At 53.6% G+C, this 13,557-nt stretch overlaps 4 protein-coding genes across 4 annotated transcripts; 3 read left to right on the top strand and 1 right to left on the bottom strand.

The window, feature by feature from the left end:
- The first annotated feature begins 434 nt into the window (after nt 1-434).
- Nucleotides 435-3,281, top strand: J3458_019852 (uncharacterized protein). Its single transcript, XM_007816525.2, has one exon. The coding sequence runs from the start codon at nt 641-643 to the stop codon at nt 3,128-3,130; it is 2,490 nt and encodes an 829-aa protein (XP_007814716.2). The 5' UTR covers nt 435-640; the 3' UTR covers nt 3,131-3,281.
- J3458_019853 (uncharacterized protein) lies at nt 435-6,871 on the bottom strand. The gene is made up of 3 exons (XM_007816526.2): nt 6,618-6,871; nt 6,240-6,554; nt 435-6,175 (listed from the first exon to the last, which is right to left on the bottom strand). The coding sequence occupies exons 1-3, from the start codon at nt 6,648-6,650 to the stop codon at nt 3,332-3,334; spliced, it is 3,192 nt and encodes a 1,063-aa protein (XP_007814717.2). The 5' UTR covers nt 6,651-6,871; the 3' UTR covers nt 435-3,331.
- A 1,800-nt stretch (nt 6,872-8,671) lies between these two features.
- On the top strand, nt 8,672-10,027 carry J3458_019854 (uncharacterized protein). Its single transcript, XM_066121728.1, has 2 exons — nt 8,672-9,515; nt 9,565-10,027. Exons 1-2 carry the CDS (start codon nt 9,072-9,074, stop codon nt 9,892-9,894), a joined length of 774 nt encoding a protein of 257 aa, XP_065973345.1. The 5' UTR covers nt 8,672-9,071; the 3' UTR covers nt 9,895-10,027.
- Nucleotides 10,028-11,466: 1,439 nt separating this feature from the next.
- Nucleotides 11,467-13,459, top strand: J3458_019855 (uncharacterized protein; the record flags this gene model as incomplete). Its single annotated transcript, XM_066121729.1, has 4 exons — nt 11,467-11,512; nt 11,761-12,076; nt 12,477-12,787; nt 12,861-13,459. The coding sequence occupies 4 exons, from the start codon at nt 11,467-11,469 to the stop codon at nt 13,457-13,459; spliced, it is 1,272 nt and encodes a 423-aa protein (XP_065973346.1).
- Nucleotides 13,460-13,557: the final 98 nt, after the last annotated feature.

Raw genomic sequence — 13,557 nt, forward strand, 5'->3', positions numbered from 1 at the left:
TTGACTTATGTATGCCCGTGGTTGTCGAGGAAGGAGTGGAACATGAAGCTAAGCCCTTTAGGGGAGGGAGCGGTTGACCAGCGCCCGCGGTTTAGTGCTACTGCTCTCGATTGGCGCCCAGCAGCACCGCGTCCTCTAGGCCCTGGCCTAAATGGCGAATGGTAACCCCTGGAACAGCGAGGGTGCAGCCGGGCGTGGCACCAGGGATTGACTCCATGTCAACGATCGCCAGTTGATCCCGGCCGTCTGAACCGGAACATTGAAGCCATTGGCCGTCGGTTCTGGCCACTGCATATCTGGCTAATGCTAGTTGTTTCAGTGTCCGTCAGCGCCTGGGGGAATCGCCAAGTGCACCAGACGAGACCATTGAACTGAGCCGTGGACGTCATGGTTGGCCCAGCGGGTGCCGTTCCATGTGCGCCTCGTGACTGGGTGTCTGTCTGTCAGCTTCAGAGCTGCTGCTTCTTACCAGCGCTGGGCTATTTCTTCCTTCCTCCCTTGGCTATAACTTCGCGTCTGTCCTCATCTTGATGCGCAGCTAGTCGCCCGTGGCCAATTTGCCTCGAACCACGACCTGCCAGGCCCACCACTCAAACACCCACTTAGCTTTGTTTGAAGGCCCCCAAAACACCATCATCATATGTCTCTTGCCGTGGAGGACGACCGCCGACGAGACCGGTCGAGGTCGAGGTCTCGTGACCGGCGTCCGAGAGACGACGCCGAGCGCTCGAGCGCCACCAGGTTTGCCGATGTGCGAGAACCAAGCTACATCTATCCCGAGGACGACCTAGATGATCGCTACAGGTCTCGAGGCTACCGTGACTCAGCCCATGCCGGGGGACTGCCCTACCCTCCCGAAGGCGGCATGGATGTGGATGCAATGCTCCCCGGAAGCCAATCGCTCTACAGCTATGATGATGCGCGACCTATCTACAAGACAGCCTCCCCGCCGAGGGAATCATCGTATCGAAGCTCTCGCGATAAGATAGAGCGCCAAAGTTCCAGTCAGCTGCCTGGATCGTTTCCAGACGACCATCGCTCCAGGAGGGATGATGACAAGGAGCGAGGTGTGCACTATGCTGATGCCAGGGATTCCAAGTACGAGAGGAGGAATAGATCAGACGACGACTATGATGACCCGCGGGCTCGTCGGGCTCACAAGTATGCACGAGAAGATGAGGGCCCTCGGATCCGTGACGCCTCTCCGCCTAGAGATAAGTACTCGCGGGGCTCGCGGGACGACGTTTCCGACGACAAGCTCAATTTTCTCCCGCAAAAGTACAGTCGTCGCTATGATGATGACGACACCAATGGCATTCGCGACGACAAGTACTCGAAGCGCGACAAGGACAGGAGGAGTGACCGCGACAGCAGGTCCAAGAAGGAGCGGGACGAGGACGATTTGGCTTACGGCAAACCTCCGGGGCCGTCTCCCTCTCAGAGACAAGAGTCGCCCCCTACTTATGGCAGCTACATTTCTGCTTCTCAAGTGAGCGACAAGCGGCCCTCAAGGTATGGCCGAGAGGACGATGATGATCGCCGACGAAGGCCAGCCACCCGACCCGAAAATCCCCACGACACGAGAGAGTCTCGTCTTGAGACTTCATACCGAGACGAGTCTCGCCATTCCGCCAATGTCTTGACAGTTGAGCCTGGCAGGGGCGACAGAGACCGATCTCGGGATCGCCGAAGGGACATATCTCCCGGGCCGGCAACACTCTCCCCAGAATCAGATCGCAAGGAGAGAGACCGCTCAAGAGACCGTCGTGGTGGCGCGCGCGACAAGTCCCCTCAACCGCCAACAAACCGCATGTCTAGCCTAACAGTTGACACTGGTCGCTCAAGCAACCTATCACTCGCCGCTGCTCCCGCCTCGCCGCTCCTGGAATCGTACAGGGGTACATATCAAGACTGCTCGCCTATGCCGTCCCCTCTCCTCATCGCCTCCAAAGACCCCAGCAGCGACCCCAGGGTCATCGAGGCCCTCTCTCCGCTTAACTCTGACGTCGACAGTCCCGACAGCAAGAAGCGCTCCCGCCGCGCGCGCTTCCACGACCCAGAAGACATTGCCACAACGCTCGCCAGAGCCCTCAAAGGCCACAGAACCCCCGACATCCAGCCTCTTATCGAGATCCTCCCCAGTCTCACGCACGATCAAGTTATGGAGCTGCGCAGCCAGTACAAACACATCGTGAAGACCGGCTCCGACCGCAAGGGTGTCAACATTGCCAAGCACATCCGCGCCCGCCTCAAGGACGAGGACCCCAACCTCATGAAGGCCTGCTACGCCGTCGCCCTGGGCAAATGGGAGTCGGAAGCATACTGGGCCAATTTCTGGTACCAGGGCGATAAGACTCGCCGCGAGCTACTCATCGAGTCCCTCATGGGCAGAACCAACGACGAAATCCGCCACATCAAGGATGCATTCACCGACAAAAAGTACGATAACAGCCTCACAAAATGTATGAAGGTGGAACTCAAGGAGGACAAGTTCAAGAAGGCCGTGCTCATGGTCCTTGACGAGCGCCGCATGGACGACTTTGATCCCTACGGGCGCAGAATACCCATCGACTACCACCTCGTCGACCAGGACGTTGACGACCTCCGGAGAGCGGTCAAGGCCGAAAAGGGCGGCGAAAGCGCCATGATTGCCATTGTCGTCAAGAGGAGCGACGCCCACCTAAGGCATGTCCTGAAGGAATACGAGCATCATTACCGGGCAAATTTTGCAAGGGACGCGCTCAAGAAGAGCGGTAATCTAGTCGTACGTATCCCCCTCCCTTTCCCCAATGTATATATTAGGGGACAAGAGGTACTAATTGTTCCCCAGGGCGAGCTACTGGCCCATATTCTCAACGGCGTCATCAACAAGCCCGTCCGGGACGCCCTCCTGCTCAACCACGCACTCACGGCGTCTCGCAAGGACGGTCTCCGCAGGGAACTGCTCATTTCGAGACTGGTCCGTTTCCACTGGGACCCGGCGCACATGCAGGCTGTAAAGAGGTCGTATCGGGAGCGGTACGGCGTGGATCTGCAGGAGGCGGTGCGGGAGGGCACGAGCGGCCAATGGGGCGAGTTTTGTAGGGAGTTGTGCATCGCGAGGATGCCAGACGACGTGAGGAGGGTGTAAATACCTGGGTAAATAGTGGAAGTTGGTTCGATGGAGCGAAACCGATTTGCGGTATAAGATCTACAGGTATACGCGGAACGACTGAACATGTTGGCAAAGATGCCCAGGCGACTATACTATCTGGATTATTATTTATCTTATTTTTTTTTTTTGGGGGGGGGGGGGGGGGGGCTGCTTTTATTTGAGACCTCTATGCAAAGTCTATTTCTTGGCCTTTCCTTTGCCGCCTTTGCCGCCGCCCTTTTGTCCGCCTTTTCCTCCTCCGCCGCCACCACCACTTCCACCAGACATCATGACTCTCACCTTCCCAGCGGGGACGCAGTTCACAATCTCCTCCACCTTCATGCCCTTGATCAGCTCTACCTCCCGAGGCCACATCCTTTCCGAATCAAGGGACGATTCGTCCACGGCGCCCTTTTTGCTAGAATACGCTTTCCAGCGCTCCACGACTTCCTTTGTAGCTTTGCCCTTTTTCACGGCACCGGGCTGCAGCTTCGCCTTGTATTTAAACTTGCCGAGGGCGTTCCAAGGAGCACATACGGGGATGGCCTCGAGAATCTCATCGCCCGGTAGGGGAGTGCCGACTAGGGCATCGAGAGGAGTAGCCTTCTCGGCTTCATCTGCGTCGAGCACGTCGATGCCTTCGTCCATCATCACCCGCCTAACCTCTTCGTGCTCCGCAATTTCTTTCTGCTGTCGCTGGTGTTGGGCACGGCGTCGTTCTCTGGCAGCATCTAGCTCGGCTTGCCTGTCCGCCTTGGCCTTGGCCTCTGCCTCTTGTCGTTTCTGGCCGACAGTTGCGCCGATTAGTGCCTCGGCGGCGGCGCGGTCCTCCTCGTCTTGGTCCTTGTATTTGAGAGCAATCTTCTTTGCTTTGCCCCTTTGGCCGCGCTTAGGAGGTCCTTTCTTGGAATGGGAGGATGGTGTAGCGGCGGTTTGAGTCGTGGAGTCCGATGTCTTGGTAGGTGCCTCGGACGCTTCTGTCGCCAGTTCCGATTCGTCTCGACTCGTGCCTGTTTCTGCTGCCTCATCCTCGCCATCGCCTTCACCAGTTGGCTGCTCTGTGAGGTTCAAGGATGACACTGCACCTGTGGCTTCGTCTACTTCGTCGTCCTCTGCAGCATCAGGAGCCTGCAAGGGGTTTGCGCGGGCATCCTCCTGTTCTCGGCCGTCATCACTTTCATTGTCGGACTGAGTTACATCGTCTTCTGGTTCCTTTTCCTGAGAGTCTGCCACCGACGCAAGGCTCTGCATATCGTTGCGACTTGTCGCTATGTCTGAGCCCAGAGCCGAGTCAACATCATGTATTCTGTGTTTGATATGTCGCGCTTTGCTTTCTTCACTAATCTTGAACATGATCCCAAGACCGAGTAGAAGTTGTGCCGGGGCTAAAAAGTTCTTCTGTCCTCGCACCATGAAATTACCAGTTGGCAAAAAATCTCCTGCAGGTCCCGACTTCGAAACTTGGTCCGCCTTAACCCACCATGCCCCCATACCTGCTTTCTGGTCCCATGCTTCGGAAGCGCAAACCGACAGATTGCCTGCCTGGGCTAAAGTTGCCGGAGGTATAGGTGCATCCGGCGTGCTTGGGTTGTTCTTGATAATAACACTTGGTGCTCCTCTCAAGTCGGCATGACAATATACGTCACCCTTTCGCAGATATCTCTTGTACAATATTTCATTTTGCTGAGCATCTTTGCCACCAAGCACAAGGTAACCGTCGGAGGAGATGAACCAGAGGAACTTTTCGAACCACAATTGTTTCCTGATAGGCTGCAGGAGAGCCTTTTCTTGTTTCAGTCCCTTCTTCAAGTCTTCCACGATCTTTTGCTCTGCATTTTTGAGAGCCCGGGATGCCTGCTGTTGCGTCTTCTCTTCTTTTACAACTGCGGTCCGCCGTTGTTCATAATACTCTCGAGCGTTACTCCAGGGGCTCAGCTTGAGATTAATCTCAACGTTTAAACCCTTGGCTGGCTTCTCACTTTTCTTTGAGATGGTACTGGCCTCGTTTTCGTCTTCGGAATCGCTGTCATCTGTCTCAAAGGGATCCGCTTCCTCCGCCTCCTCCTCCTCTTCTTCAGCTAGGCTGAGTGTAATTAAATTTTCAGCAAGATTAAGGGGAAGGACAATAATGTCTGCCACGGGGTTTTTCCGCTTCTTTTCTCGCTCGACAAGTTTTCCAATGTCTACCCAGTCCATACCCTGCGCGAGAAGGCCATTGACTGCGTCCATAGCTTCTTGTACCCATTCCACATTTGCCTCAATTGCAGCCGCTTTGCGCATGTTCAATGTCTGAGCATCTTGCAGGCCCTCGATTCTCTTGGCTTGATCTGCCTTGGCTGCATCCAGCTTTCTTTTTGCCGCTGCTTCTCTCTCGTTTAGCCTAGTTTCTAACTTCTGACCCTCTAAAGACGAGAAGAACTCATCCACTGTTTGATTATAGCCTTTGAATTCTAGCGCTTTTATGCTTGGGTCTCTCTGAAGCTTGTGAGGGATGAATGGGTGGAAGTCCTCGTATAGTAGCTCGTCGCGGGTTGTCGCTGCCTCGCTGCCTCGGGCCTCTTTGATGGGGTTTCCATCCCGTCTTTTTGCAAAAATATACCCAGTGCATATTTCAGAGCTGGTTATGCCCTCAACTGAAGATTTGGCCTCTGATAGGAGCTTGACAAGCTCATCCAACAATACTTCGTTTTCCAGGATCTCGGCCGGGTTGACAGCCGTATCAAAGTTATTGGACTGCAGGATGTGATCTACGAGAACCGGGGGGAGTTCGGTAATTGATACGGCCAAACATTTTCGCAAATCGCCGCCCGGCTTTCCTTTCGGCTTTTTGGACGCTGGAGTGGCGGCAGCTTTGTCGACTGCCGACTGCAAGGCCACTTGTACCCTCTCCCTGGTGAGGAGGGGAATGCCGTGGAAATTTTGTCGATTCTCGAGTGAATATTGCAGACCGACACGTTGGGGTTCCTGACCATCTCCTTCCGAGACATTTCGGGCAAGGCTCAAAATTTTCAAGTCGGCATCGGTCAGAATGATATTACCGCTCTGTGCATTTCGTTAATTTTTTTGCCACCCACTGACAAGGTTGAGTCTGTAGGGTGGTGCGTACCGCAAAAAATTCTAGGAAGAGTCTATACTGTCCGTCACTGAATTGCAATTGCAGAATTCTGTCAGTGCCAACTTGCGATACTGAAGTTAATCGCCTCGTTTTCAGGAGCTTCCTCAGTCGAGCCACGAAAGCCGACGGAGCAGCAGCTGTAGTTCGTGAAAATTTCGTCAAATGGCAGCGAAATCCGGTATCAACAACCAATTGTTTCTTATTATCGGGTTTGGCGAACTTGAAGAGCAGGATTTTGGACGAAAGGTCGTACACGTTGGCTAGACGTAGCGTCACCAAGCTCTGATTGAGCTCGTGTGCGATTACCTAACGGAGCACGCCGCGATGTTAGAAGAAGTGGCTTCAAGAAGCGGGTCTGCAGCAACGCACCTTGACATCCAACGACGAGAATCTTTGCTTCATGTTGGGTTTCGGAGTGTACTGGCTGGGTTTGCGTAGTACCTAGACAATCGGGTTGAACCGAGCTAGGAGTCCTCTTGATGGTCCCAACTCGTGTCTTCTTGAGGGAACATTCGTCCAACGTGGGGCAGGATCTGTCATCGCGGGGCAGCTCACGCCGAGCTGAGTCAAGAGCTCAAAAGAGTGACGACATGGTGTCACGTGCTGGGGCAGCTGACTGCAAGCATCAGACTTCATGCAGAACCTTCCTTTGACATTGTGCCTTTTTATTTTATTGAATAAGATTGGTCTTCCTTTATTTTAGCACATTATTAATATGTATTTCTCATTTGTTGATAGGCCTTGTGCAAGCCTGTGTTGTTTGAGCGAATTGCTTAGACCATGTTTACCTCGAATGCCGTTTGGTGCGCCTTTCTGTGAAAAAGGCACTATTTGCATATAAAAGCATTTAATTAGTGAATTACAATTAATTTAATTCTGGTTAGGGTCTCTATTATCACGGAGGATAGAGATGCGTTGTTGTATTGCGACGTACACGACCACGCCAGAATGGCATCACTTGTGTGGTTAGTGTACTGCTTTAAGGCCAACAAAATAATTGGGTACCATCATGTACAGAAATGACAATAGTAGTTTGGGGATCTAGAATGATGAACACTGGACTCCGAAGGAGAATGGGGAAGCATCATCGCAGTTCGTTTCCGGATCGGCTATCCCACCCACGCCGGGTTGCGTTTGTAATTGACCCGTGATCCACGCCATTAATATTGAATTAATATACTATGCGTGCACGACTACTGAACAGGTCAATGTCAGACGCTAGCAGTTGGTTGAGGGGCCAGGGAGGAATGGCCTGACACCAATTGTTTGCATGAGTTGTAGGTGAAATTGGGTGCTATCACGACGGTTTTATGAGGTTCGACCGTCGAGTCGGGAGCAAAAAGATCTAAGAATTTCGGTTCTTGGCCGAGTAACCCCCGATATCCAGCATGTGTTTGTGCGCCGTTTAGACTCCGTAACAGGCGCAGGCAAGCAAATTGGTGGAAAACATAATGAAGAGCGGCATATACCACTTATCATACGCTCGCTACTGACAACAGCGAACCAAAATGCAATAACGGCAGCGGTTCTTAGTCTTGCGGTATCGAGTTTATAAAAATCCATAAATAGTCTCTCAGATGGGAGGTAGATGATCTCCCGTCCCCTCAGGTCGGTCGGTGTCAGCAAGGCAAGATTAACAACTAAGGAGATGAGCTCACCGGGAGACTGGGACGGCATAGAGATGGGGCCCGCATCCCATTAATAAAACGAGCCATCGGCTATTATATTAAAAAAGGCAATTATCTAAGCTTAAAGGCATATGATTGTTGTGGTAAGGCTGGGAATGAAGTCGACGGTGCTACGCTCTGCCTTATTCGGAACTCGCAAGCGCCCCATTCTACGAGCTCTGATAAGGTAGGGCGAGGCATGGGGAGTGACTCGGGCTGGTTCGATATGAGCTACCATGGCTTGTCCGCTGCTATGATATAAACCCTTTCTGGGGTGTAATCGAACCCTTGTACGTTGAGTCACGCGTGACGTTCAAGTTCCTATATGAATTGACAAGGAAAAAGGGCCGAATAAGACATGTCGCGGGAAAACAAGAAGATATCAAGGAGAGTTCAACCGGATGTGATTATATATAAACCTCGCGCAGGCAATGCTGTCGTGGTATTCTACATGCTTTGGCAAAAAGTAAGCACTGACTCCCGCACTTGGACCTTCACCATCAAGCGCCACTGCGCCGCATATACGATAGTATTATTCCCTCCAACGTTCTTCCGCGATGAAGACGAGTCTCTGGGTTTTGACAACCACGCTGCTACTGCTGCTTGGGCTTTTCCAGAGCCACCCACCAGAACCAGGGCGCAGCATCGAGACGACACTCGACCGTCGCCAGTTGGGCGACTTTGATACCGAATCTCCGACACATGTGTACCGCGGCGAGATCGGGAGGACCCCAGAGGACGTCGAAAAGGACGGCGGCTTTTACTCACGAGGCCTGCAAAAGAGTCACAATCACATGGAAGCAGTAGTCTCTCTGACGTGAAGATGCAGGAAGGCAGCAGCCTGTTCCGCCATGCGGCAGGGGATACAGCCGATTATACGCGCTTGTCTCGACAAGTACTGATCCTGGCGTGTCACTCACATTCGCCGTCGATGATGAGAAGCCAGAGGAAAAGGGTTTCGTTTACAAGATGCACGCAGATAAAAATTAGTCAACGTCAATAAGTCCCTTGGTAAATACTCACCTTATCCCGCGCAGAAAGAACACGCAGCTGTGGGTTTTATCCCATTTGAGCAGATTAAAGGCTGGTGGCAAGTCACATATCTAGGTGACTTTTCTGACCGCAAGATCGGCAAAATAACCCAAGAGAGGAGGCTATGAAACGAAAATTTAAGGCCTTCCAGAAGAATGTAAAATTTAACAAAAATACATTCCAAAATCAAAGAGGCGCCGGCGTGGCACCACAGCCGGCAGGATTCCCTCGACTCTCGACGGCGTGGCAAGAGGACCCGTGGAGGCATTTCAAGGCGCAGGACGTGCAAAAGAATCTCGACGACCTGATTGCTTCTGTATGTGCCGGCAAGCACAGCTGCATGACGCAGCTTGGCCATTCTTCCAAGCAGAAAAGTGCCAAGACGCCTTGGACCTCCAACGGCGCCGATAGACCGACCCGATGGGAAGCCGGCGAAGCCAAAGCCAAAAGCAGTCAAGAGCGGCTTCCGGGTGTACGGAAGAGCGGGGACGCTGGTGGGCTTCTGGCGCCGTACCTGCAAGACGTGCTCAGGCGGCTGCGAAGCTGGGACCATCCCACCGGACAGACGGTGAAGTTGTTTGACGACGGCATCAACGGCGCTCATCAACTTCTTCAAGCGCGTCTTTTGGGCGCTGCAGAGCGTGACGCCGGGGCAGGAGCGGCCCGCGGACCTGGGGCTCCTGTCGTACGGGGAGAAGAACAAGAGGCGGCTGGACAGTGTCAACGACGTCCTCGGCACCTGCGAGCGCGTCGAGCAGCAGCTGGGCGCCAAGGTGAAGCATACTTGTGCCCACCTCCGCAAGAGGGCAATGGAGATTGAGGCGCCGGCCGCAGCAAAGCTGGTGCCGGGCCAAGCTGCCTGTTTGGCTTGCGGCTTTGCGTGGGACGCCGAAGGCGGTAAATGCAGGAATAGATCCGGGGTGCTCATCCGGCCTCTGAGGCCTTGATTCTATCAGCGCGGCTACATGTACAAGTTGGGTAGCTCAGTATACTTACTGTATGAGAAATGAAGATTTGTACAGAGCACTTACATCTACATCGTACTGGGCGTGGCTACAAATATATGTACTTTGATCCAGCTCAATTGATTGCTTAGAGACACGAGTTGAGTATCGTAAGGGCTATTGATCACCATCACGCTTCTAGTACGGAGTACAAAGGCCTCCTTGGATCCACGATGCAATTTTGCCTGTTTACCAAAAACAACGGTTGGACGGCTTGGCTTGCCGAGGCAAACCCCGTCCGCACGACCCGCACTCATCTCAAGACGCGAGGCGGAAACGCGGTCCAGTACGGTCATGGCCGGGAGCTGCAGATTGCTTAACGCCACACGCAAATAGACAGACCACCAGCCAAGGAGCAAGGGTCCGAGTTCTCGTTGCCACAGCAACAGCGCATCAGATCCCTGGAGAGCTTAAATTCCGACATTTGACACACTCGACAAGCTCCATGGCTTTGTCAGATTGCCGCGTTCATCGCGTTGGATGCAGCGACGCATCGTGCAACAGATGCTCTAGCATGAGCTTCATCTGGTAATACAACCCTCGAATGCAGCCAGCTGCCTTTTGGGCAAACTTGCCAACGTGTTGTTAGGTGAAAAGCACGTATATCTGAACAGCCAGCCCAAGTGGATTCGGACGCCCATGTATGTGCCGTATGTCTGCAGGGCGACGCGCCAGGCAAACCTAATAACAGCTGTCGTCCAAACAGCCAGCCTCCTCTTGTCGCCCTGCCCGAGGGTGCTGCAGTGTCCGCAGTGTCCACCGTGTCCACTCGTGTTGTTGCATAAGTTGTTCTGCAGCCAGGTGGTGAATCAAGCGAATCAATCCAATGGCAGATTCACACGACGGCATCCGCGCCCCGTGTCAGGGGGTGGTCCCCTGAAGCATCAGAATCGAACTCAAGGCTGGAGACAGTAGGGAGGAGAATGAAGAATAAAGGAATGAAGACGTACTGGTACATGCTGGCTTCCCAGCTTCTGGTCGTCCATCTAGCAATGGCATTGTTCGTCATCCGTCGACGTCTTTCTGCATCAGCACCAGCTCCGCAACGCACAATGAACCCAACACGGCCCAATTCGAGGACCGTGTCTGAGACACCGTGCCGCGGAGAGAGTGGTGCCATGGGAGAACCAATGGCTGTGTGTGCCTGAAGCTCCTTGGCTCTGGTCGGAACAAGGCGCCCATCTTCCCACCCCTCGTGGCCTACCGCCTCCCGCATTCCATTGGCACGGAGCGATAAAACGTGTATGAAAACTGGGCTTGAAGGGACCAATTTCGCCTCCTGCAACCATTTGGTGCAATGCAGCTGACGAACAGGCCTTCTCTGTCGGAGACGGACAGACGTTGGGTTGCTGAGACGCACTCGACGCCCTCGAGCTGGCTCTCTCCTGATGCTCAGGTGGAGATGAGATGCAGAGCTATTCCTCTTTGGACCAGAGTAAACAAACCCCAGTCGGAATAAACACGACGATTAATAGACACACCCTGCTTGGCAACACAACGCTGCGCAATGGGCCAATGGCCCTACCTGATCCAATCCTGCTCTTCGTCCTCAAAAGCCATGGTGCGTCTGCCCGCAGTTCCGACCTGATCCTTCCCCTCCAATTATCTCCAACCACATCACACAACAGACAAGACTTCAATTCCCTCGCAAGAAAGAAGAAGACATCAAAAAGGCCTTACGCCCTTTTTCCTCCCCTTCTCCTCTCTTCGACTTTTGTTCAAGGAACAGAAGCCAGGGAATCCTTCTTGTCTTCCTTTCGTGCTATCAGCTACGGAGGGTTGTATGAGAAGCAGATTCTCTCGCGCCAGCAAAAGTCGCCAATCTGGACTTTGAAGCCCGCGTCCCCGTCCCTTTCAGCATCTTCCCCTCGACTTATCGGGACAGCGAGTCGCAAACCGCCGTCCAGACTCACGAAGAGGTTGATATCAAGCTCCATCAAAAGCAGGAGCCAGCCGGACGGCAAGATCAATACTCTTCTTACTCTGCCCACGTCGATATCCCCCCGCGTGGAGAGCACCGCGAGCACCGCGAGCACCGCTTCAGCGAAGAAGAGGTCCGTTTCAGTGAAGAGCGTCACCGCCGTCCCGGTTTCCAGCAGGAGCAATTCGTGAAGGAAGACTTCCGGTGAGCATTTCCCTCCCTTTTTCACAAAGTTTTGCGTCTGGTTTTCGACCTGCTTCACATGTTACAATATTCTCGACATCTGTTCCCCATCCACCTCCCTCTCTCCAGTCTGCGGCTCGCAGAACCACCCTTCTCTGATCCTGCGTGCCGCGAGCGCAACTCCCGTGGTCACAAATTCCCACCCTTTCCACCCAGAAGTGACAGAATAATGCGGTGTGACGAAAGAGGCCCCGTTCTAGGCCTCAAATTGGACACGCATGGCTTCTGCAGGGGGTCTTCATATACGCCCCATACCCCCCCAGGTCAGGGGCATTCGGTTACAACAAAAGCTTTGTTGACACAGAAACTGGCCACATCCAACCAAAACACAAATCTTTTCAGCTAACTCTGATCCTTCCAGACCAGGACGTACTGAGTATACCGACACTCGTATTGAGATCGACACTCACCAACGCCCTTACTCTTCCCCAATTGACGTCGCTGAGCGTGAATATCGTGAACGTTTCCGCCCCGTCTATCACACTACCGTAGACGCTCCTACTCGCCCTCAGTATCAGACCGAGGACGTCCGTGTCAATCAGTACACCGTTGAAGAACGACCTGTTCAGACTTCTGTTCATCAGCAAGTCAAGTTCTCCGAAGAGACCGTTGAGCCTGCTCGCTTTAGTCAAGCACAACAAAAGTCCAAGATGGGTTACTACGACGAGGACGGTATGTTGGCCCGTCTGCCACCCTGTCCACAATTGTGGGATTTCCAAAGTGGTCGCTAATGATAATGCTTCAGGTCACTACCACTCCTTCCGCCAGGGCATCCACAAGCTTGCCGACAAGATTGTGCACCCTCACCACCATCATGACCACGTCGACGTGGACATCAAAGAGGACATCCGGGTGACCGAGACCCGTCCTCGCGTGGTCCCTTCTGGTGGCTCCTATGTGCCCAACACTGTCACCATTCCCTGCCATCACATCCGCCTCGGCGATTTCTTGATGCTCCAGGGCCGCCCTTGCCAGGTTATCCGCATTTCGACCTCGAATGCCACTGGCCAGTACCGATACCTGGGTGTTGACCTGTTCACCAAGCAGCTGCACGAGGAGTCCTCCTTTGTCTCCAACCCCGCTCCCAGCGTCATTGTTCAGACCATGCTCGGTCCCGTCTTCAAGCAGTACCGTGTCCTGGACATGCAGGGTGGCCACATTGTTGCCATGACCGAGACTGGCGATGTCAAGCAGAACCTGCCTGTCATTGACCAGTCCAACTTGTGGTCTCGCCTGTCGACTGCTTTCGAGTCAGGCCGTGGCAGCGTCCGTGTCCTTGTCCTCAACGACAACGGCCGTGAGCTCGCCGTCGACATGAAGGTCATTCACGGCTCTCGCCTGTAAATCATTTTTCGTGGGTGTCATTTTTAAAGAACCGTGCGCGCTCCTATGACGAGCCATGGCAATGCAGTCAAGCCAACATTGTACTGGCGCTTGTGAAA

The sequence above is a fragment of the Metarhizium acridum genome (genome assembly GCF_019434415.1).
Source record: "Metarhizium acridum strain ARSEF 324 chromosome Unknown scaffold_568, whole genome shotgun sequence".
Taxonomy (NCBI): Eukaryota; Fungi; Ascomycota; class Sordariomycetes; order Hypocreales; family Clavicipitaceae; genus Metarhizium; species Metarhizium acridum.

Coding starts and splice junctions, on each gene's coding strand:
- J3458_019852 (XM_007816525.2), top strand. CDS start 641: ATGTCTCTTGCCGTGGAGGACGACCGCCGACGAGACCGGTCGAGGTCG.
- J3458_019853 (XM_007816526.2), bottom strand. CDS start 6,650: ATGAAGCAAAGATTCTCGTCGTTGGATGTCAAG. Junction 6,555..6,617: donor TCTCGTCGTTGGATGTCAAG/GTGCGTTGCTGC, acceptor GTGCTCCGTTAG/GTAATCGCACACGAGCTCAA. Junction 6,176..6,239: donor TCTTCCTAGAATTTTTTGCG/GTACGCACCACC, acceptor CGAAATGCACAG/AGCGGTAATATCATTCTGAC.
- J3458_019854 (XM_066121728.1), top strand. CDS start 9,072: ATGAAACGAAAATTTAAGGCCTTCCAGAAGAATGTAAAATTTAACAAA. Junction 9,516..9,564: donor ACCATCCCACCGGACAGACG/GTGAAGTTGTTT, acceptor AACTTCTTCAAG/CGCGTCTTTTGGGCGCTGCA.